Source organism: Passer montanus, unplaced genomic scaffold, assembly GCF_014805655.1.
Source record: "Passer montanus isolate IOZ18808 unplaced genomic scaffold, ASM1480565v1 scaffold17, whole genome shotgun sequence".
NCBI classification, from domain to species: Eukaryota; Metazoa; Chordata; class Aves; order Passeriformes; family Passeridae; genus Passer; species Passer montanus.
Window position 1 is genome coordinate 1,955,674 of NW_024364270.1, and position 21,787 is coordinate 1,977,460.

The 21,787-nt window shown below is 37.2% G+C and overlaps 1 protein-coding gene across 1 annotated transcript in view; it reads left to right on the forward strand.

Moving 5' to 3' along the window:
* The window catches only part of NUP107 (nucleoporin 107), a 21,950-nt gene extending 203 nt beyond the window's left edge, over nt 1-21,747 (forward strand). Inside the window, exons 2-28 of the mRNA XM_039704189.1 lie at nt 658-743; nt 1,703-1,792; nt 2,548-2,663; nt 3,510-3,645; nt 4,217-4,320; nt 4,803-4,930; nt 5,275-5,323; nt 6,545-6,616; nt 7,091-7,179; nt 7,946-8,024; nt 8,974-9,087; nt 9,960-10,050; nt 11,310-11,386; nt 11,910-11,969; nt 12,314-12,459; nt 12,569-12,617; nt 13,719-13,788; nt 14,239-14,357; nt 15,979-16,017; nt 16,452-16,602; nt 17,740-17,846; nt 18,750-18,852; nt 19,028-19,188; nt 19,375-19,500; nt 20,161-20,274; nt 20,557-20,724; nt 21,420-21,747. Of these exons, the coding sequence (XP_039560123.1) occupies nt 658-743; nt 1,703-1,792; nt 2,548-2,663; nt 3,510-3,645; nt 4,217-4,320; nt 4,803-4,930; nt 5,275-5,323; nt 6,545-6,616; nt 7,091-7,179; nt 7,946-8,024; nt 8,974-9,087; nt 9,960-10,050; nt 11,310-11,386; nt 11,910-11,969; nt 12,314-12,459; nt 12,569-12,617; nt 13,719-13,788; nt 14,239-14,357; nt 15,979-16,017; nt 16,452-16,602; nt 17,740-17,846; nt 18,750-18,852; nt 19,028-19,188; nt 19,375-19,500; nt 20,161-20,274; nt 20,557-20,724; nt 21,420-21,527 (2,752 nt within the window). The 3' untranslated portion in view covers nt 21,528-21,747. The remainder of the gene's footprint in view (nt 1-657; nt 744-1,702; nt 1,793-2,547; nt 2,664-3,509; nt 3,646-4,216; nt 4,321-4,802; nt 4,931-5,274; nt 5,324-6,544; nt 6,617-7,090; nt 7,180-7,945; nt 8,025-8,973; nt 9,088-9,959; nt 10,051-11,309; nt 11,387-11,909; nt 11,970-12,313; nt 12,460-12,568; nt 12,618-13,718; nt 13,789-14,238; nt 14,358-15,978; nt 16,018-16,451; nt 16,603-17,739; nt 17,847-18,749; nt 18,853-19,027; nt 19,189-19,374; nt 19,501-20,160; nt 20,275-20,556; nt 20,725-21,419) is intronic.
* Nucleotides 21,748-21,787: the final 40 nt, after the last annotated feature.

Below are 21,787 nucleotides of genomic sequence, written 5' to 3' on the forward strand. Positions count from 1 at the left end.
CGCAGCCCCGGCCCGGGGCCGCGCCGGCCGTGAGACGCGCCCCGGGGCGGGCAGCGGGCGCGCACAGTGCGGGCTGCGAAACGCAGCGGGCCTGCGGCGGCTGCTGAGCGCACCGGAGGGGTTTTGTCAGCCGGCAGCTTTAAGGCTGGCTGTTGCTTCTTGAGTGTATCTGTGGATTACCCGAGAACCGTGAGCTGCTCGGGGGTCGCGGGCCGGGCCTTTGCCGGCCTGCTGAGGCGCGGCTGCCTGCACAGCCGGGGCGTGGGTGCTTCCCTTCGGCGGGGCGCCCGAGCTGTCCCGGTGCGTGCTGAACGCGTCATCCCGAGGGACAAATCGTGTCGTGAAATCATGCCGTTCTTTCAGCTTCATTTTTCAGTTCAAAGTTGGGATTTCCTACTGTTGCAGCTTTTACTAGCCTTTCTTTCTTTCTTTTTAACAGTAAAATGTTAGTTATGGTGTAGTAGGAACAAAGTTGGGTTTTCCCTGAGCTAATAAGCAGTGCTAGATTTCTGCAGGGCCTCTTGGACAAAAGTAGTAAGATTGGAGATGATTTAACGCTTTAAGTTTCTTGGTTGTGGAGTTACTTTGGCGTGACAATGAGATCTTGCATGTCCTGCTTGAATTCACTTGCTTGTTTTCTGTGTTGCTGTTTCACAGAAATGGTTTCGAAGACATGTCATCCCCCCATGATCCTGAGATGGTCAGACCTGGACGGAAGCAAGGCTCTCAGAAGAGAGTTTCTAGTATCCTTTTCCTAAAGAATTTTTATCTTTAACTGCTGTGCTCACCAGGTGTGTATATTTTTAATACTGCTTTGATTTCCCTGAGTGTATGACCTCAGGTGGTTGTCCACCCAGAGCACTATGTGAGCTATAGCTGACTACATTTCTGAGCTTTTGGAAAAGAAGAATAAGTTTCCTTCATTATATCTTAACTTTATGGTTTTATGCTTATTTACAGGTATCTTAATTTTCCATCCACTGTCATAGCAAGAGTAGTGCACAGACATAGATTTAAATTTCCATAGAAATTTTCCCCACCTGCTGTTTTATGCCCCCCACCATGTAGTTTGACAGCTAAGATGGTGGTATTTTCATGGTTGTGATAGCAAAGGAATCCAGTACATTTGCTTGTTCTTTTGGGTTTTGCATTTAAAATAATGCTAGTGAGATATTTGCCCTGATTATATTGAGCCTAAGAATCAAGATGTTTCTGAATGCTAATAGCACAAGCTACTGAAACTTTTATACAATTACTTCTTAGTAAATCATACCTGCAGCACTGAACCTGGTTACTGATGGGAAGAAGAAAAGTAGAGCAAGAGAGCACCTGGAACTGAGAGAGGGAACAATCTAGAAATTGCATTCAGCCTCAGATTTTCTTGTTATGGTTGATGTAGGGTGAAGGAGCTCCTCATGGGGCAGAAGGATTCTCTTTGACCTGAGCTGCTGTGAGTAGTCACAGACCTGTTGTGTTCATATTGTGAACTTCATTTTGTGGTGTCCCTTTTAACCCTCCAGCTGTTAAGGTTCTGATGAAACATTTTATGAAACTTCCTGTTTTACTCTGAAAGACAAGATGTGTAATTTTCATAACATTTGAGTTACGGCCAAATATTTTTCCTTTCCAAGTAGTCACATTCATTTAGAATAAATCCAAAAGTGTGTTTAGGAGAGTATTTCTTAACTAGTTTATTAATCAGTTCTTACATCCCTGGATGACACTATTGGAAACATGACTCCCAAAAGCCAGTTTCTGTCCCGAACTCCTAATTCATTACTTCACCAGCCAGGTAAGACTGCTTGCTTGTTTGCTTACTATTTAGTTAAAGGTTTTTATGTGTTTGTACTTAATGATTAATGGCAATCCATAAGAATGACATGGATGTGTTGTAATCCAGTGAAGGCCCACAAAGTTGGTTAGTGGGTTAAGTATCTGACATATGAGGAGAGACTGAGAGCTGGGACATAGGTAGGTGAAGGGCTGGGATTGTTTATCCTGGGAAAGAGGTTGGGGGATCTTGTAAATTTATATAAGTGTTTAATGGAAGGGTGTAAAAAAAGAGCCAGGTTTTTCTTGGTGCCCTGAAAAATCAAGAGGCAATAGGCACAACAGCATATACAAGGAATTCTGTTTAAACATTAAAAAAGACCCCCTTTTTTACTCTAATGGTAGTTGAATGCTAGAACTGGTTGCCCAGCTAGTCTATGGAGTCTCTGTCCTTGGAGATGTATAAAGCAGGACAAAGTCCTGAGCAGTCTTTTCTAGTTGACACACCTTTAGGCTGCCTTTTGCTTTAAGGATTTGGAGACCAATTTCCAAGAAAGAATGAGTGGAGATGTACTGCTCTTTATGCTCGTATGTGTTTACAATGAGCTCTAGTAACTGAAGTAACTCTAGTAGTAACTGCACCTCTACAGTCTACTTTCAGGCTTCTGCACTTCATAAGTACTTGAGTCCCTGTTAAAAAATTCTTTTGGAATTTCTGGGTAGAGCAGAGTAGCTTTAAATACTTTTTCTTTTCAGAAAAGCCTCTTTCTCTTTCAGGTACTGCATTACATCGCAGCTCCATGAAGCCATCAGATATGTCTGCCATCCTGGGAACAGGAGGGAAATCTCCTCTCATTTTACCAACTTCTGGGCTTTTTGGCAATCTGTCAATGGTAAGATAGTTAGAGCATCTTTTTCTCTTTTGTCCCTGTGAAACATAAATCTCCAAGTTCAGTGTTTCTGTGTTGTTTGCTCCAAAGACAAACTATGAGTGGTACGAGCTTGCTAGTACTGCTGTTGCTGTTTATTGCTGGTGTTTATTATTGCTGTGTTGTTCTTTGAGATGATGCAGTGAGAAATAACAGAGGTTCACAAGGACTTTCCAAATACACCATGTGTGTTAAGCTAGTCCTCATAACATTGGTTTGTGACTACAAAAATCCTGACTGTGCTTGTTTACAAATTCTTCAAAGATAATTGTTTTATGTTAGCAAGTTAAAACTTGGGGATTTTTCTTATTTTAGCATTCTCCAGTGTTAGGATTCACTAGAGTGTTGAAGTTTAAACTTCAAAGAACCAACTTTTCTGATGACTTTCTAGATGACATTGATTATCTCCTATTGCAATGTCTGTGGAAAAACACTGATTGGAAAAGTTATCAGTATGGAGCTCTGAAGTATCTTATCTCCATTTATTTTTAAATTAACTCAAAAGAAGTTAAGATATTTTTCTCCGTTATTCTTTCTCTGTTATTCTCCTTTTTAGTTGTTTTTGTGATTTGATACAGGCCATTGGTTTCTTCATAAATTACCAGCTTCTGGGGCCTAGATGATCAGTGTGTATACAGAGCTCTCACTGTGTCCTGAGTGACTAAATTTGCCCTAAACCAGGACACACTGGTGACTTTTTAAGACATAGTTGCACCTTATCTAAAGGCAGTTATTTCACTATTAGTGTTTATATAGCGTTCATATAGAAGGTAAAAATTTATTTTCATTATGTTCTTGTTGTGCTTTCAGTTGGATGAAAGTAGCTGGACAATGGCACTCTCACCTCAGCAGAGAGGGATGTTTGTGAATGCAGACATGTCCAGTTTGACAGAAGATGTCACTATGAGTGCTGTCTTGTTGCGTGAGGATGATCCTGGAGAAGCTGGTGAGACAGTCTGAAGTTTTACTAATAATTGATCCCAGTTCTGATTTGTGGGGTGTAAATATGTGTGTCCTTTTTTTTTAATTTTCTATATTATTTCGCTGGCATTTCTTAGTCAAAAGCAGTCTGTTTTTAAAAGTTCCGAAAATTACTCTGTTCCAGTTTATTGGAGTTTTGTGAGTTTGTGCTTTCTATGGAACCCATTCTGATGGAACAAATGTGATGCTCTAGTGATGTGGGAAGCAAACTGGTTTAGTTTTGTGGAGACATACAAATGATTTTGCTGTTGAAATTCTTGCAGGTGATGTGTTTACAGCAAAAGTTTTATAACTAACATAGCCCATAGGTTCTGTAGATTTTACTATCTTAGCTGATAAATACTTCTGACTTTGTTCAGAAATAGATCATATCATATGTTCATATTGTTCAGAGATAGTTAATATCATTATTGTACTCATTTAAATTTGCAAAAACTACATGCCTTGTCATCAGAATGATGTTTTCATAGTCCAGTGGGAGCTTTTATACCAAGTTGTGCCTCTAATATGGCCGTTTCTTCTTATATCTGTCCTAGCTACTATGAGCATGTACTCAGAATTTCTGCATTCCTTTCTGAAGCACACATCAACTACCATTTTTGATCTTGTGGATGAGTATGAAAATATATGTAACAGTCAGGTAAGTAGTTACTTGTTTTTTTATTTACTTTATTTTACATTCCTTTCCCCAAGCAGTGTTGCTGTGAAGTCACAGTGCATGCTAAATACATACTTTAAATCTTCCAGCTTATGAGTTGCTGAACACTAGCATTGAGTAGCATCTCACTTTCCTCAAACACTGCTTTGGCACAGGAATACCCATGGTGTAGTTTGCTGAATTGTCATCTGGTTGCTGTTCCACTGAAAGTGTCAAGTGGCAATAAACAGTAGCAGATGTATAAATGTTTTTATTAGTAAGATGGATTAAAATGTACTTATTTTTCTCATATGTAAATAAACAGAATCATCATATTGTTTTATAAATAAAATCATCATTTGAAGAGATGGTAATCAAACTCATTTGTTGGAAACATTCAGGATAATAAAAAGATTGTTGTAATGGCTTAGGAAAAATTACAAAAAAAGGGCAGTATTAACTCTGTATAAATTTATTTCTCCCAGGTGAATATATTAGGGAAAATAGTTTATCGGGCAACTCCTGGGCAGCAGAAGTTTTCCAAAACTGCCAGTGTCTTGTGGCTTCTCAAGCAGGAGATGGTAACGTGGAGACTGCTGTCCTCACTTTATAGGTAATTCCTTTGAAAAGCACACTACTACATTTTTGTGCTGAGATGACTTTCTTGAACATATTTTTTAGATGTTTTCAAATATGGAGTCAAGCAATTAAGCTTAGCTGTTTATTAAGTTGTTAAGTTACAAAACTCTTTATAGAAGTAGGTTCAGATATATATGTCTATTCATTATCTCTTTACAAAAATGAAAGTTGTAAATAGGAGCGTTCTTATTACCTTTGCAACTTTTAGCATTTTTAAGAACATTGTTGTAAAGTTTTTCAAACATTTATACGTAGGCATTTTGCTAAATTTTCTCAGCTTTTGTTTTAATCTGTAATATTTTGTATTTTTATTTCTAGAGACAGAATACAGTCTGCACTGGAAGATGAAACTGCATTTGATATCACTGTAAGCATGGACTCTTGGCATTTTTTTAAGTGATAGAAGAAGCTAAATAAGCAAAATATAGGCTAAATGCTTGTATTTTACTTTTAGAATGTCAAAGTGGCAGTCACTCAAAATTCAAAAGTGAAAAATGAGACTGATTTTTATCAAGACAGTTATTAAATTATTTCATCTATAGTGAAAAGTAGATCTAAATATTCAGTTCTAAAGAGAGATTGCTAGTGTAAAAATTATTGCAAGCTGTTCTTTTTTTTTGTTTCCTTAAATATCCTGAGTTGGAAGGGATGCACAAGGATCATTGAGTCCTACTCCTGGCTCTGCACAAGGCAACCCTAAATTCACTAGAAATAACTATTTATTTATTTTTAAAAGCTGTATCAGTAGCTGTGACATTCCCATAGGTCAGAGATAATTTTGCTTTGCTTAAAAGAATAACATGTGGTCTCAAGCTGTCTAGCCTTTGCAGTCCTGATTCTGATTTACCTGAAGAGAAATCCAAATTTTCTAGCATTCCTGTTAGAGCTGTAGTCGTCTTGTCTGAGTCAATACAGTGCTTCCAGCCTTTGCTGCCAGAATATGCTTAGGAAAACAAAACAATAAGTAGAGTGATGCTGCCTTTGTAAAATTTATGATTGCAGATCTTTCTTCTCAGTCGTAAAATAGCTTCCTCTACAATTCCCACTGCTAAGTTGTCAGTATTAAACACTGTTGTGCCAAAAATACCCAGTTCCCTCCTACCTGTGTTTTTTAGGAAAGCACATCTTCTGTTCTCTTTTTATTGCAAGTCTAATGAAAGCTAAATTAATGCAGGAGATCCAATAGAAGGAACAGGGCTCTGGGGTTGGTATATTTTTGGTTTTCACACTTTTTGATGTTAAACGTGTATGATGTTGAGAAGTTATTTTTTCTTTTAATGTAAGGTAGCAAATGGGATTTAAGATAATATGCAGGCAGACAAGGAATCAGTTAATGTGTGGAATATTTCTGTGGTCATATATTTGTGAATTATATTCTTATTCTCATTTTTACGATTTTTAGTGTGACTGGATGTAAATGATCAAATAAAACAGTGTATAAGGTATTTATTTTTTAAACAGAGGGAGGGGAAATACAGCATTCTGAACTTATAGCAAATTTCTGAATTAGTTTGCATTCGAACTGATATTTCTGGTTCTGTGGAAATTTTATTTTCCATGAAGTAATAATCAGCTTTTTCTTAAATAGGCTTTAACTGCTAGTGAGAAAACTACTGTAGACAACTTGTTTCAGAAAGATTCACTTGTTCGACAAAGTCAGGTATGATGGAAAGTTTTTAATATGGAATGAAAATAGATTAAATGTTCATAATACTAATGCTCTATGCACTTTTGGGGGTCGTTTCTAATACTTTTTTTAAACATTCACTCAAGTGTGTATTAATTGTATGCATAAAAATGATGCTCCTTAGTTGCTGAAGATGAGAAAGATTTTTCAGGCTGTTCTGCAGAGAACTGTTGAGAGCTGTTCCCATTTGCAGCATCTGTTACTGTTGATGGTGATTGATAAGCTGTTAAGTAGCACTGTATTAAACTGCAGTATCCACTGAGAAACAGAGATGAAGTGCCAACCACCTTCATATTGCATACTTAAAATGCAAGTGGAATAGTCTTCTGGATCTGTCAGCCTTTTGCTTGCTGCTTAGGTAACAAGTGGATCCAGACATGAGAGGAAGGTATAAAAATATTATTTGTTACATGTTTGTTTTTAAAATGCAATTTAATTTTATTCCAGCTGGTGGTGGATTGGCTAGAGAGCATTGCTAAGGATGAAATTGGGGACTTTTCCGATAATATTGAGTTTTATGCAAAAACAGTATATTGGTGAGTTCAGACTTTCTTTCATTATATACATTTTCCCATCAAGCATAAAATCACAGTCACAGAATCACTCTTGAAAAGAAGTAGTCTTTTTAGGGTGTTCATTGCATTCACTTATTTTCTTTGAATTCTTACATGTAAAATTGAGTCGTCTTACCCATCCATTGAAGTAAATCTCACAAGTCAGTTGTGCCTTTTGGGAGGCAAGGATGAAAGGAAAAACCATCAAACTATTGTATTTTAATCTTTGTCTGGCTTTAGTTTTTGCCTAAGTTCATATCACTTTGTGTCATTGACCCTTCACCAGAAGCCATTATTGTCACCTTTATTATCACTGATGGGTTTTGTGGCAGGATAACCACCTTCCATGCTAGATGCCTAGAGTAAACCTGCTTTTAATGGCTGGTGAATACAGGGTTTTGGAATTATGTGTTTATCCTCAGTTAAATTTCTGTCCTAGACTGACTTTATGGTAATGATAATGGGAAGATCTCCTTAAGCAGAAGTCAGTTAATAGTTGAATGCATGAATGATTGAAATAAGAAATGCTTTTGAAAGGAATCAAATATATGTGCATTAATTCTAATATTGTATTTGTGAAATGTTATGTTTGTCACAACACTAGCAGAGTCCATTGATATATCAGCCAAACCAAGTGTCTGTTCTGTAAACATACTCTATGTAACAAAATATGTCATTCAATATTGGTCTTATTAAAAGATGCTTGCTAAAAAAGCCATTTTTCTGTAAAACATTTCACTGCTTTCAGGGATAACACACTACACACCCTGAAGCAGCGACAGTCGAGTACATACTTGGGAAGTTCTCGTCCTCTGGTAACAGAGTTGGTAAGTATTATATAAAAATAAGGCTTGGCTTCAAAATGGGCTAGAGAAATATGCTGTCTTCACAGATTGCTACCAATTCTTAGATGTTGTGCTATCTAAAAGTAGTTGTAGTATCTAAAAATTGCTACAGAAATTGAGAGGCAGAGCACCTCAAAAATTCCTTTCAGGATCACTGTGGACTTGTGTTTGCTTTCAGCAATTACTTCCGTACTCCCACCCCCCTGCAAAGTACTTGTGATCTATTTGGTGAAGTAATGACTTTATTATGACTAAAATAAACTCATGTTCCTAACCAGAAAAGCTTATAAAACTCTTTGGGGAGCCCTTGCAGATAAGGGAATGCTGTCTTTATGCAGTAACCAGTACAATGAAACCAAGTCTAGTGCAGTGCTTTGAGAACTGTATAATAAAAGCTAATAGGAGAGAAGTCAAGGAGAGAAGGGAGGGCTGTCCATTAGAACAAGGTGATGAGCTGCCTCAGTGACAGCAAAGCAGCCGTAGAAGATTAATTCAATTGGGGAGTGATCTGAGGTATTGATTGGCTTTAGAAAATCGCTTTGGATTACATAGAAGCAAGTGCAGCTGTTGTGAAAAACCTCAGATAGAAAGTGAAGGAGGAGAAACAGTCTAGTAGGCAGATAGACAGAAGGGCAAAGGATATTTGAAGGTGAGAAGAGCTGGAAGATAAGAAATTTGGGGCAGATAAGGCAGTGGAGTAAATTAATTGCATTGACTCTGATAGGAACAGTGGCAGAAGAGGAACAAAAGAAATTAGAGTCAAAACAGAAATATCATGCTCAATATTACATGGGTTGTGCAGATTGTTGTACCAACATGAAAAAGTGACTCCATATTATAAAACAGGGCAAGACATTAATGGAAGAGACGTATATGTGTAGATGTGATGACATCTGTTGTGTAGATTGAGTGATGACTTTGTTCCTTGCAGGATCCAGATGCTCCTATTCGGCAGAAGCTGCCACTTGATGATTTGGACCAAGAAGATGATGCAAGGTTGTTGAAGTATCTCTTCACTCTCATCAGAGCAGGAATGACAGATGAGGTAGTGTAAGTTGTGATTAAGTTAAAGCAGATAAGCTGTGTACTAAAATGTCTGTTTAAATTTGGCTTGTAGTGATTCAGTTTTCAATTTGTTGTCAGTACTGACTGCCAAATTAGCATTTTAATCAAACTTGCTTCTAGTTAAATAATTTTGGGTGTAGAATAGGTATTACAGAAAAAATGTAGTTTTGGGTGTTTGGGTTGTTTGACAGTATTTTTTCATGTTGTGCTTCGATACTAAATACTGCCAGGCAAACACACAGAATGCTTTAAAGAGCTTCCTAATTGTCTCTAACCATCAATGGATTATCAGGTGTGTATACATAATGACATTTGAGTAATGAGGAGGAAAGGGGATTTGAGATTGATGCCAAAGACCTTAACTGAGGGCTATGGGTACTTGCTGATATTCTGTTCCAATGTGATGCACAAATATTCATTTTCTCATGGTAGGGGAACACGAGCATACTGCTGCAGGGCAGTGTGAGTAGAGATTTGCAGTTGGGATTGGGAAGACTTAAGTGAACTGGGAAAGTAGATGACTGCATGAAGACAACAATTTAGCATCTAAGCAAAAGAGCTATGCTTTACACTAGACTTACCAGAGTGATGCTAACAGCTAACAAAGCTAACAAAGATGAGGCTGTAGCACATTTCTTACATTGCTGTAAATACTGACTGAAAGTGAAAAAATGGTGACATTTACTTCCAAGTCTTTCAGTTGTTTTGAGTTTAAGATCCTCTGTGCTTATTTTTCATGTAGAAGAATCTCTACACAAATTAACTGTTTTAATAATATTCCCATTTTTAAAGAAGAAGCTGGAGGTTTTCCTACCTTGAAGTGTGTTGCTGAGAAAATGCTTTATTTTTCAGGCACAGCGCTTATGCAAACGATGTGGTCAGGCCTGGAGAGCTGCAACTTTGGAAGGCTGGAAATTGTATCATGATCCTAACATAAATGGAGGTATCTGCTCCAAAGTGCATTTGAGACAGATATAAAAATACTAAGATCTCATAGTATCTGTTTGTAGCAAATAGAAATAGCTCTTTATTTTCACCTGATGAGCCTTTTTTGATATCTGGAATATTTTGCCATGTCTGTTGAACATGTAAAAACTAGCATGAAATTATTTTAGTTGAAAGTAAGTTAACTGTATCCATCTACACATGTTAAAGCCACTTTCTTAAAGTCAGATGTAATCACTAGGAAGTAGATGTCTCAGAGTTCTTTACAGATCTTCTCCACCTCCATATAACAACATGGGTCTGTATTTTCTTAACATCTGGCTTATGCCACCTAGCACACATTTTGTGGCTTACAGACTCAAATTGGGCTATATAGCCAGCTTCAGAAAGGTGTAGTAGGACTAGAGTTCAGCAAATGTAAATGCAGGAGAAAGAGATGCTTTTAAAATACTTGAAAATTGTAAAGTACCTTGTCCTTGGTTCCTTGCCATGGTTCCCCCTTTATAACACAGTACCTTGCTTCTCTCTGTGTTCAGTGTATTGCAGGTTGTAGCAAGGAATTCAAGAATGAATCTAAGTGTTGTTTATAGCTGGGTGTGGAAAGTTTAATGCTTTCCTTCTTTTTAAATCGTGATAGCCTGTTGCTTTTATCTGCCACACCACTGTCCTAGCTTTTTTTTGAGTCTGCCTGCCTAAGCTGTTGATACACAGGTATAAATGCCCATGCAGATGCATGCAAAATAGCAGCACTGAAGCAGTGACATTTTTGAGAAGCTTGATTAAGATATAAAAATTATTTTTCTTTTTTTTTCCCCCTTGACTTTGCTTTTTTACAAAAGTAGACACAGTAGCTGTGTTACAGCCAAAAGTATTATTTTTTTAAAAGCTAGATAGCAGCCAAGTTTTTAAATTACTGTAACTTATAGATGCAAATTCACCAAACTAGTCAGAAAAGCCACCTTGCAGTTCAGTCAAAAGCATCAAAATGCTTTAGGAAGGGTTCTAAAGGGATTGAAATTGGGCTATGAAATGAAAATAGACTTTATAGTTTTTTAGATGTTACTGGATTCTCTTTTTTTAATAACATTTTCTCTCTTTTTCCTGTATTTTTTTGGTGATGGGTTTTTTTGTTTTCGTTTGGTTTGGTTTTGGTTTTTTTGGGGTGGGGTTTTTTTGGGGTTTTTTTTTGGTTGATTTTTTTTTGTTTGGTTTTGTTTGGGGTTTTTTTTGGTTTTTTAAATTTTTCTTTGCATGTAGGAAAAGAGCTGGAGCCTGTTGAAGGCAATCCATACAGGTGCATTTGGAAAATAAGTTGTTGGCGCATGGCTGAAGAGGTAAGACAATGCTGCAATTTTTTCTATTAATGCATAAATTTGAACTTTTCTGAACTCTGAAATGGGATTTTAAGTAAACACACCCACTCTGTGTTTGCTGCTTAGGGGATTCGCAATTAATTCTTCTAAGAGGATTTCTGAAATACCATTTTTATGCATTGTGAGAAATCTACATAATCAGCACAACTTTTTCAGGAAACGTCTGCCTTTTTTTTCTGGTTGAAAGTAAAACCACTGACACTGACTTTCATCTTGACTTAATTGAATGGGAAAGAAAAATCATTGCTTTCTTTCCAGGTCGATGTAAATTTTTCAGTTAAGTTACAAGGGAATTCTAGTGAAGGGAGTGTCACTTGCTCTTCTTATTTTGGCTCCTTGTGTATCCTGTGATTTTCCAGCTTTACTTGGAATCCATTAGATGGAACATTTTTCAATGGATTAATCTCTAATAAAATGTACAGTGACTAGAAAACTTAAAATGCTTTGTAATTTAAAGTTTGGGTGTTTTTACTGTTTATTTTAGGAGCAGTTTAATAGATATGAAAGAGCAATCTATGCAGCCCTGAGTGGAAACCTCAAACAGGTATGTCAAGCCCCCAAGTTAAACAGTGTTTGGTAGTTTTGCATTTCCTTTCTCATATGTGACAATGATATCATCAGAAATAATGCAGTTACTGGTTTCTGTACTTTTAAAGATCTAGTAAACAGAACAATAGCAAAAATTGCTGCTTTAGTAGACATCCTCTTTGTAGTACTGACATGTCTTAATTAAATATATAATAGACTTTTCAGTCAAGGAACAGCTGCTGTTTAAGGTGGTTACTGCTTTGGTGCCTGAAAATCTGATTGTAAATTATTGTTGCTCTGTTTGGGTTCTGGTGTTTCTCCATCTCTTGATAATATTTTCTCTGTTTTTTTCATATGTAGCTTCTTCCAGTTTGTGATACCTGGGAAGATACTGTTTGGGCATATTTCAGGGTCATGGTGGACACTCTAGTCGAGCAGGAAATACGAACCTCAGTAGTAACTGCAGAGGAGATGGAAGAGCTCCCTAGAGAATATTTAGAAACCAAGTAAGTTTCAAGTAAAATTATGCTGCTGCTACACTCAACAAAGCATTCTGTAATCAATCTGTGGAATATTCAAGGTAATTTTTTTTGTCTTTTCTCTCTTGCTTTGAAGCTGGACTTCAGAAAAAGTTTTTGAAGAACTTCAAGCAACAGACAAAAGGGTACGTAATAATTGTCATGTTTCTCCTCCCTGCTTACCATTTTTAATTATTCACTGGGTTCTACTTTTTACTGCACTCTTTAGTGAAATGCTCAAATATGCACAATGACTATTTTGTTTCATTTTTTCTATCCCCAAAAATGTGTGATTTTCAAATTCAAATAGATTTTTCTTCATGCTACTACCTCCTAACAGTCAAAGTGATACAGGTTTTGTGTTGCCCTGCCCTGTATCTGCCAAACTAACTGGGTGTGCTAAAGAAATAGATGGCTGTCAAGTGTTGTCAGACATACAAAGCAGACAGACAAATAACTATTCAACCTTTCAGTAAAATGTTCAAAATCGATTACATTCCATTTTCTTCACAGGAGATTTGTGTCCATATTTCAGAACAGTCCTTTTAAAATATAAAAGCATATTTGCTTAGACTGTGATTCTTTGTTACTTTTAGCACCCAAAATACTCAGTTCATGTAAGATGGGGATGCATAACTTACAGGTTGATTTTGCAGTGATTAAATTGAAACTACACTTACTTTTATTTGGTGGAATGGACACGTAGCTTTTATCATATTGCTAAGACAAAGACATGCAGTCAGCAGCAGATACACCCAGCTGTATTTGCCTTTGCAACATAGTGCAATCCTCACCATAAAGCAAATTTAGATTTGGATTGCATTTCATGTATTAATGTGTTGATTCCTCTGGGGAGAAGGTGGAACTTCTTCCTGAAGTAAATTTCACAGGCCTGTTCTTTAAGGATTTATACACATTGCTTCTTCTGCGATTTTTGTAAATCTTATCTGTAACATCATTGTTTGTTCTCCTCTTCAGAGCAAAAAGCCCTTGGTGTTGGATGTCTTCCATGAAAGTATTAACTGCACAGATCTATATTCCAGTTCTTTCTTTTAGTTTGTCAATGTTCTTGTAATTTGATGCAGAGACAGCAAGTGCCTCTTCTCTTGCTCTTTATGAACAATACCCTTTGAAATAGGATAGCTTTTTTCCCCTGAGGAACCTTTGCTTTATTTATAAGTTTGTTTTCTTCATACATTATGCTAGAATATTTATTCAAAGTTTGAATTTCCTTTTTTTGTCTCCAGAGGGTTATAGAGGAGAATCAAGAACACTATCACGTGATTCAGAAATTCATTATACTTGGAGATGTGGATGGTAAGCATTTCTCTTAAGTGATTTTTTTTTTTTTTGGGGTCAACTGACTACATTATTTTGAGGGACCTTTCCAGAAACTTCTGTGTGAATGGATTTTTAGGAGTGCACAGTAGGCAAGCTCTGCATTAAAGCTATGCTCTAGTCAAGAACTGTAGGGACAGTTTGACCTACAAGGTAGTTTTCAAAGAAGTAATGAAATCGTGTAAATGTGTCAGGATACATGCCAGACTGTAGCTATAACCTCTTCTGAGACATGATGGAATACATACAGTACATTTTTAAGCCAAACAACAACTACATCTTTCAGAAATGGTTGCTGTTCTGTTTTGTTGGACTTGTGAGACTAAATTACATTTGTTGAATAAATGCATAATTTTGAAATATTTCTTGGGTGTTTTTTTCTTTTTCTCCATGGTATGGCTAATGCATACATTTCCTTGGTGGTTACAGGTTTGATGGAAGAAGTCAGCAGGTGGCTTTCCAAGGACAGAAGTGTGCTCCCAGGACACCTCCTTCGTTTCATGACACATCTTATTCTGTTTTTCCGCACTTTGGGTATGCAGACTAAGGTCAGTTCACTTGCACTTGATTTGCTGTCATAGCATTAGCCAGTATTGGAAGCAGAAATTCTTTTGTGCAAGTACATGGACAACACAGAATGATGGTAAATTACTGCCAGGCTGAGGAGGAGCTACAGGCTTAAATAGTGTATTTGTTGATCTTGGAGCCTAAAGGAGAAAAGAGCATCCTCCTCCCTTCCAGCTGAGCTTAAAAGCTGGGTTTTGAGGATAGTGGATTTTGCTCAGAAGCCCTTTGTTGAGAAGGTCCTGGGTCAAACTTCAGTGTTAGGCTTATTTGTAGCAGCCAGGTTATCTTGAATATAACCTGTTCTTATAGACAGTTGCTGGAACGGTACCTATTGCTGCTGTAAGCTCATAAATGCTTCTGCTTGAGGTAATTAGTGCCAGCTGAAACTTTCTTAGTATCTCCAAGTGTAAAGTATAGCCTACTACCTATTTGGCCTATTTATGCTAAATACACAGAGGGGTCACATAGCTCTAATTACTAATTTCTGACAATATCACAAGTAATTTGGGGCTCTCCTTTTCTACTATTTTAAAATTTAGAAGCTGTTATGTATCAAGTCAGTTTGTGAATGTAACCTCTTTTGGGAAAACACAAATGTGTGTTTTCATTAGATGATTTAAATACAGCTCTCAGTTACTGTCTATTCTTTGGAAATTTAAGCTTCCAAACATTGCTTGAATTCCTTGTGGAAACTTGAATTCCTTGTGAAGTCAGTTAACATGTAGCTAAATAAGAGGAATGTGTGTGTGTGTGTCTATATGTATACATACTAATTTTTTATCCAGACTCAAAATTTTATAGAGTAGGTGTTTAAGCTGAAGTGCAGTAGAACTAGCCATTAGCATATGTTTGACAGAGGGGACAAAAAACCTGTAATTTCCTGCATGAATTCCATTGTGGGAATTTGTAACAATTGATTCTGCCTTTACAGTTTTAGAGTAGATGAATGTATTGTGTGATTACTCAATCAACCCTCAGTAGACTTCACGGGGAAGAGGCAGAAGTGCAAGCTTTTATAATGTTTATTGTATATTGATTGTATAGAGCTCATATAGATATATGCTTAGATGAAGGTCTTCAATTTACACATATAAAATTAAAATGATAATTCCTGACAGCAACAAACACTTGCGTCTTGGCTAAAGCAGTTTCAGGTGCTGAGACTGTAGTGCTTGTTTAGTATAGGCTATTCCAGATGAGTCAGGTGATATTTATACCCTGTTACATTATCATTTTCTATAATAAAACAGGGCATGTAATACACTGCAGTAGTAATCTGTGTACCTGACATTTTGTTTATTAATTTAAAAAATACAGTAAAATAGATTTAAAAATCCTGTAAAAAGTAACATTCCAGTTAGACCAAAGACTAAGTTGCTGGAAAAGAAAATCCTTGGAACACTAAACCTTTGAATCAGAAGACATGCTTTTTTAATCATGCTCCAAGAGAAACAGTTCTTCCAGTTGAGCCTGTTTGTGTAGATTACTGAAGCTGAAATAGGCAAATAACCTTGTGGCTGTTTTAATAGTGATAGCCTGTCAAGTATCTTTTATTTTCCACATTATCTGATTTAAAATTGAATTTTTATTTGTTTCAATAAGGAGGAAGTTTCTGTTGAAGTCCTAAAGACCTACATTCAGGTAAGCTTTCAGAAATGTTGTTTGTTTTCTCTGATGTGATTTAGATGTAAAGGAGGAAGAAAAACAGACTAAAGGTTACAGGATGATAAGAGCAATGATGCAGCTAATGCTCTTTTCTCAAGAGATACATGGAAGCTTGCCTAATACACAAATTCTCTGTCAGCAGTTCTTAAATAAGAGACAGTTTTATTGATCCTTGTTTAGAAGCTGAGTGGAATCTTCCTGTATCAGAATAAATTAATCAGAAATTCGTTACACATTTTTGGGTGTACCCAGTACATGTTGTTTTTACTTAAGTGTAAGCACTTAGGTGTTTACACTAAGGAATATAGTATGTATATCTGTTAAATATATTTATATATTAGCAGATATCTTCTGTATATTTGCTTCTTACCTATTTGCTTCATTCTGTATGTTTGGTTGACACTGTGCAGCGGTTGGTGTCTGAGAAGCACACAGATCTAATAGCATTCTATGTCAGCCACCTGCCCCCAGAGCTCGCTGTGGCTCAGTATGCTTTATTTCTTGAGGATGTCACTGAGAGTGATCAACGCCACCACTGCCTTGAATTAGCAAAGGAAGCAGGTAAGAGACCCTGGTGGTCCAGTTATCATTTTATATCCTGGGTTATCATTTTATATCCACTGAGAGTGATCAACGCCACCACTGCCTTGAATTAGCAAAGGAAGCAGGTAAGAGACCCTGGTGGTCCAGTTATCATTTTATATCCTGGGTTATGTTGTCTTTCAGTAGTTTTTGCTCTAAAACCAAGCTATGAATACAACACTCTCCTTACCCTATTTTTTTTCAGATAAATAAAATAAATTTGCTGATCACTTCTTTAAGTAGGTGTACGGGTGTGTTTTCATTAACCTGGAATTGTTTAAACTAAGTATCACTGTTTCTGGGTTTTGTCCAAACACACCAGGAAATAAATGTCAGCTGCCTGTCTCAAATATGTGTTCTGAGGCTTGACATGATCATATTATTTCAGAGAACTAATTATATAAGATACTCATAACCTTCCTAAATCCACAAAAATATATACCTTTTTGTGGATTTAGGAGGGTTATGAATATCTTACATTTTTGTCCAAGTTATAGTGCTTTTTCTTAGCCATGGTAGGTTGTTTGCATTAATTGTAAACTTACTTCCAGGCCTGTACATGAAACTAGAAGGGGATTACAATGAAGCAGGACACTGTCCATTGCTTGACAATGCCTCTGTGCTACTCAGAATACACAGAGAAGCAGATTTCCTGCAGATTTCGTGTCTTAACTTCTCTTCAGTTATTTTTCAATCATTTTGTTTTAAACTCAGCTAAGGTTTCAAAAATAGCACATCCTGCTTAAGCATCTGTAAAAGAACTATTCTGAGCTTTTCCTGGTACATTCCTGTCAAATCATAGTCTTGCTGTCAGAATTGTAGGAATCAATGATCTTAGCAGATATATCTATATGCCATCCTCAGCACAGATTAAAAAACTAATTAGTTGTCTTATTCTCATATTTGATATTCTGTTATATCAAATCTCATTCTTGTAAAATACCTGCAATAAATGACATAGCAGAAAAGGTTATAATTTATTCTGACAATGTGTGTTTGAACAAACTGATAAGAATTACCAGTAGTAAGGAATAAGATCAACAACTGGAGTCTGAAATACAATTTTTGTTAAGTTTGAATTCATGATAGTTCTTACACAGCTCTCTTTGAACCCAGGTCTGGACGTTGCAACCATAACAAAAACAGTTGTTGAAAACATCCGCAAGAAGGATGCTGGGGAGTTCAGCCACCACGACCACGTGCTAGACACAGGCACAACAGAGGTGAGTGCTTTGCAGAGCAGATGGTCCAGTTTGCAACCAGCTACAGAGTCTCTGACCAAGTGCGAGCCATCTTTTTCTTTTAACAATGGTGAAAATTGCCTTGAAAAACCCTATGAGGGAAATGCACTTCCCATGTGACCAAGAGAGGATATTGCACAAATCTGTGACTCTTTTTCCTTGCTCTTTGGGCGTGTGCTTACCTGTATAGAAACTTTAAGTGAAGATAGGGCCCTTGAAAGGACAGCAGCACCCTGTGCTGTAGCTGGTAGGAGGGTGTTGCTGTAGCCTCTGCGGTCTATGAGGATTCGTACTTTGGCTCTCAGATATACCTTTTAAGATGCTGAAGTGGCATTTCTGGCTACAGCAGACACTGCTTTTGCTGACAGTTTCCTTGTCACTGCTGTTGAGCATTGGTTGGCTCCAACTCAGTGCTTTAGGGACAGCAAGGTAATGTTAATAGGCTCTGTTCAAAGTACTGTTTAGAAAGCAACTGATTGTTTGCAAATTTGTGGTAATGTTTTTGCTATTCAGTATGAAGTTTAAGGTCCCTAAGACAAAAAGGTTGGAACGAGTTTCCAACAAGAGTTGGAAAACTGTGGTTGCAGGCTGATGACGCCCCTGAGGATTAGAGCAAGAGCTCCATAAAACACGTTGATACAGTGTATTTGTATTAAAATTTGAGGAAAATGCATCATAATCTCTAAAAAATGTTGAGAGAGTATGCTCTGAATATCTTGGAAACACTTAGAAATTATTTTTTTTTAAATTATTCCAGATGGCAGAGGTTTTCTAAACTATCTTGTAATGCTTTCCAGACTTGTGTGTTTCCCTGACCAGATCTAATGTATGTTGCATGAATTGTGTGCTTGAAATGGTGATGAATCTCTGTGTTGGTTTTTACAGGCGGATCAGCTGAAAATAGACGTGATTGACTGGCTCGTATTCGATCCTGCACAGAGGGCAGAAGCACTTAAGCAAAGCAATGCAATCATGAGGAAGTTCTTGGGTACTAAGCTTCACAAATATTGTAGACTTATTTTTAAATGTTGGTTTTGTTCGCATTGGCTCTTGGCAGTGCATTTGATATAACTTTGGATCTAGTCTATTAAAAAGCGTGGGTTTGCCAGCTTAAGAAGGTATGGAAATTGCAAAGCTCTGATACCCAGTTCACATTCTCATAGCATCCAAGAAACATGAAGCTGCAAAAGATGTGTTTGTGAAGATTCCCCAAGACTCTATAGCAGAAATATATAACCAGTGGGAAGAACAGGGCATGGATACTCCACTTCCAGCTGAAGATGACAATGCTATCCGGGAACACTTATGTATTCGTGCCTATTTGGTGAGTTTCAAATATGCAATATTCCAAGTTTAGAAATACTGGTGGCTTTGCCTTGGTGGTGAAACTTCAGCTTTGTCTATTTGATTTAACTTTTGATTCTTTGATTCATTAAACCTGTGCATGCAATGACATTCTGGTTATTAGATGAGTCAAAAATATCCAAACACTGTTTCCAATGCAATCTAGGAAGCCCATGAAACCTTTAATGAATGGTTTAAACACATGAACTCAGCTCCACAGAAGCCATCTTTGTTACCACAAGCAAGTTTCACTGAAAAAGTGGCCCATGAACATAAAGAAAAGAAGTATGAGGTAGGTGGAAGTCCACCTTATTTACTGTAAACTTTCATGTTCTTGCTTTAGAGGCAGTCTAGTTCAATGAAAGAAAGTAGAAGACTGCTATTTCATATTATTTAAGGACTCTATTATAAATTATTTTTATGTTGAGAAAGTATGAGACAACAGAATAAGGCAACTGCACAATAAATTCTGGTTTTTTAATGACTCAGCTTTACATAAAATATTGTAATAGTAAATATTATCATGTGTTGATTGTCAGTGTTATTAATAAATGTGAGCACTTGATTTTGCTATTAATTTTATTAAGTATTATCACCTTTTGTTTTCTGAAAGATGCTGCAGTTTTGTTTTGACTGAAGTTCTTTTTGCAGATCTGGTCAGTAAAAATATACCCTATTCAGTTAACATAAACATTTGTTTTATAAGCATGGCAGAATAGGTTGTTTAAAATTATCTTCCTCTAGTGGCTTTGTTTCTGAACAACCTGTGTGACTCTCTGGACAGGGCATTAAGCAAGGATGGAAATAGCTGTTAGCATCAGGCTTTTAAGTTTTAGCCACTGACTGAAGATTCTAATTTGAATTGGGGCTGCACTGCCTGTTGCAGTCTGTTTTAAAATAGCCTTGGAAATTATCCTGTTCTGCAGTAGTTTATTTTTTGTTTCTTTGCCAGATGGATTATGGCATTTGGAAAGGCCTCTTGGATGCTCTTACAGCTGATGTTAAGGAGAAAATGTACAATGTGTTGCTGTTTGTCGATGGAGGATGGATGGTTGATGTCAGAGAGGTAAAATACGAATTTTTGTCATGAGGCAGACCACAAAGCACAGATCACATGTAGTTGTACCTTTGTGACATTTAGTTTCATGTGTTCCTGTTCAATTGGCTCTGGCCTTGCTGTGAGCATGTCGAGCTTGCTCCCTTAGTTACCATGCAGATCATGTCTAAGAGTCCACTCCAGGCTGCTTAGGCCAGTTTTCTGCCTCTCACAGTAACAATGGCGTGGTTGTGCTGTGTTGCCTGTTCAAGGTAGATTTCCACGATACTGACGTGTTGTCTTGCTCTGTAGGACGCCGAGGAGGACCCTGAGCGAGCGCACCAGATGCTCCTGCTGCGGAAGCTGTGCCTGCCCATGATGTGCTTTCTGCTGCACACGGTGCTGCACAGCACGGGGCAGCACCAGGAGTGCCTGCGCCTCGCTGACATGGTCGCCTCCGAGCGCCACAAGCTCTACACGGTGAGCTGGGCAGGGCTGCACAGCCTGCCTCACACCGAAAGCTCTGTGGGTTGGTGTGGAAAAAGCTTCTATATAGAGAGGAAGACACCATATGTTCCTTAACATCATAAGTTTCTTGATCGCTTCCCATTCACTGCAGTAGTAAAAGGTTTCCTTGTGTTATGACTTAAGGGATCAAAGAGTTAACTTTGGAATATTGAGGATAATGACCAGTGTTCTGACAACCAGTTCTGAGTAGTGCAGTTACTAGTTTTTGGATGGGGGCTGTTGAATTTTAACTTCATGATCTTAATGGTCTTTACCAGCCTAAATGATTCTGTGATTCTAAGTTTAGCTGTAGAATTGTAATTGATTTCTTTATTTCCATTACATTTCAAACACTACATAAGCAGGTTTTGCTTTAGAGCATTTGTTTTAGCCATGACCATCTTTTCCTCCAAAAGCCTGAAAAGCAACCCCTAAATGAGACAGAGCTGTCTTGAGCCTACGTTCAGGTTTTGGATGCTGCTTCTAACCTCACGAGTCTTTACTTCGTGTCCTTCTGAAATGCCTGATGATCACACTATCTTAAATAGAAATAAATAATCAAATAGAAAAATAGTAACTTAATTAACCACCACTTTTTTTGTATCAGTGCTATTCATTGCAAATAAATACAACTTTATGATGTTTGTTTTTTTATTATTTATTCTCAGGTGTTTTCAAAAGAAGAGCTCCGAAAGCTACTACAGAAGCTTAGGGAATCTTCTCTGATACTTCTGGACCAGGATCTTGATCCTTTGGGATATGAAATTCAGTCATAAGTTTTCATGCAGATACTTTCAAAAACTTCTGAGCATGGACATTCTGGTTATTAACAAAACAAACAAAAGACACCAACAGAATCATTACTTGGACATGTCTTCTCTGTGGGATGAAAAACCCCAACCTTCAGATTTCAATTTGAACTTGAAAAAGTATGACCAACTTTAGAGATGTTATTTGTTACACAACCTTTTTCATATTTTTTTCCTAATAAAAGTGATGTCGAGCTTGCTCCATTAGTTACCATGCAGATCACATC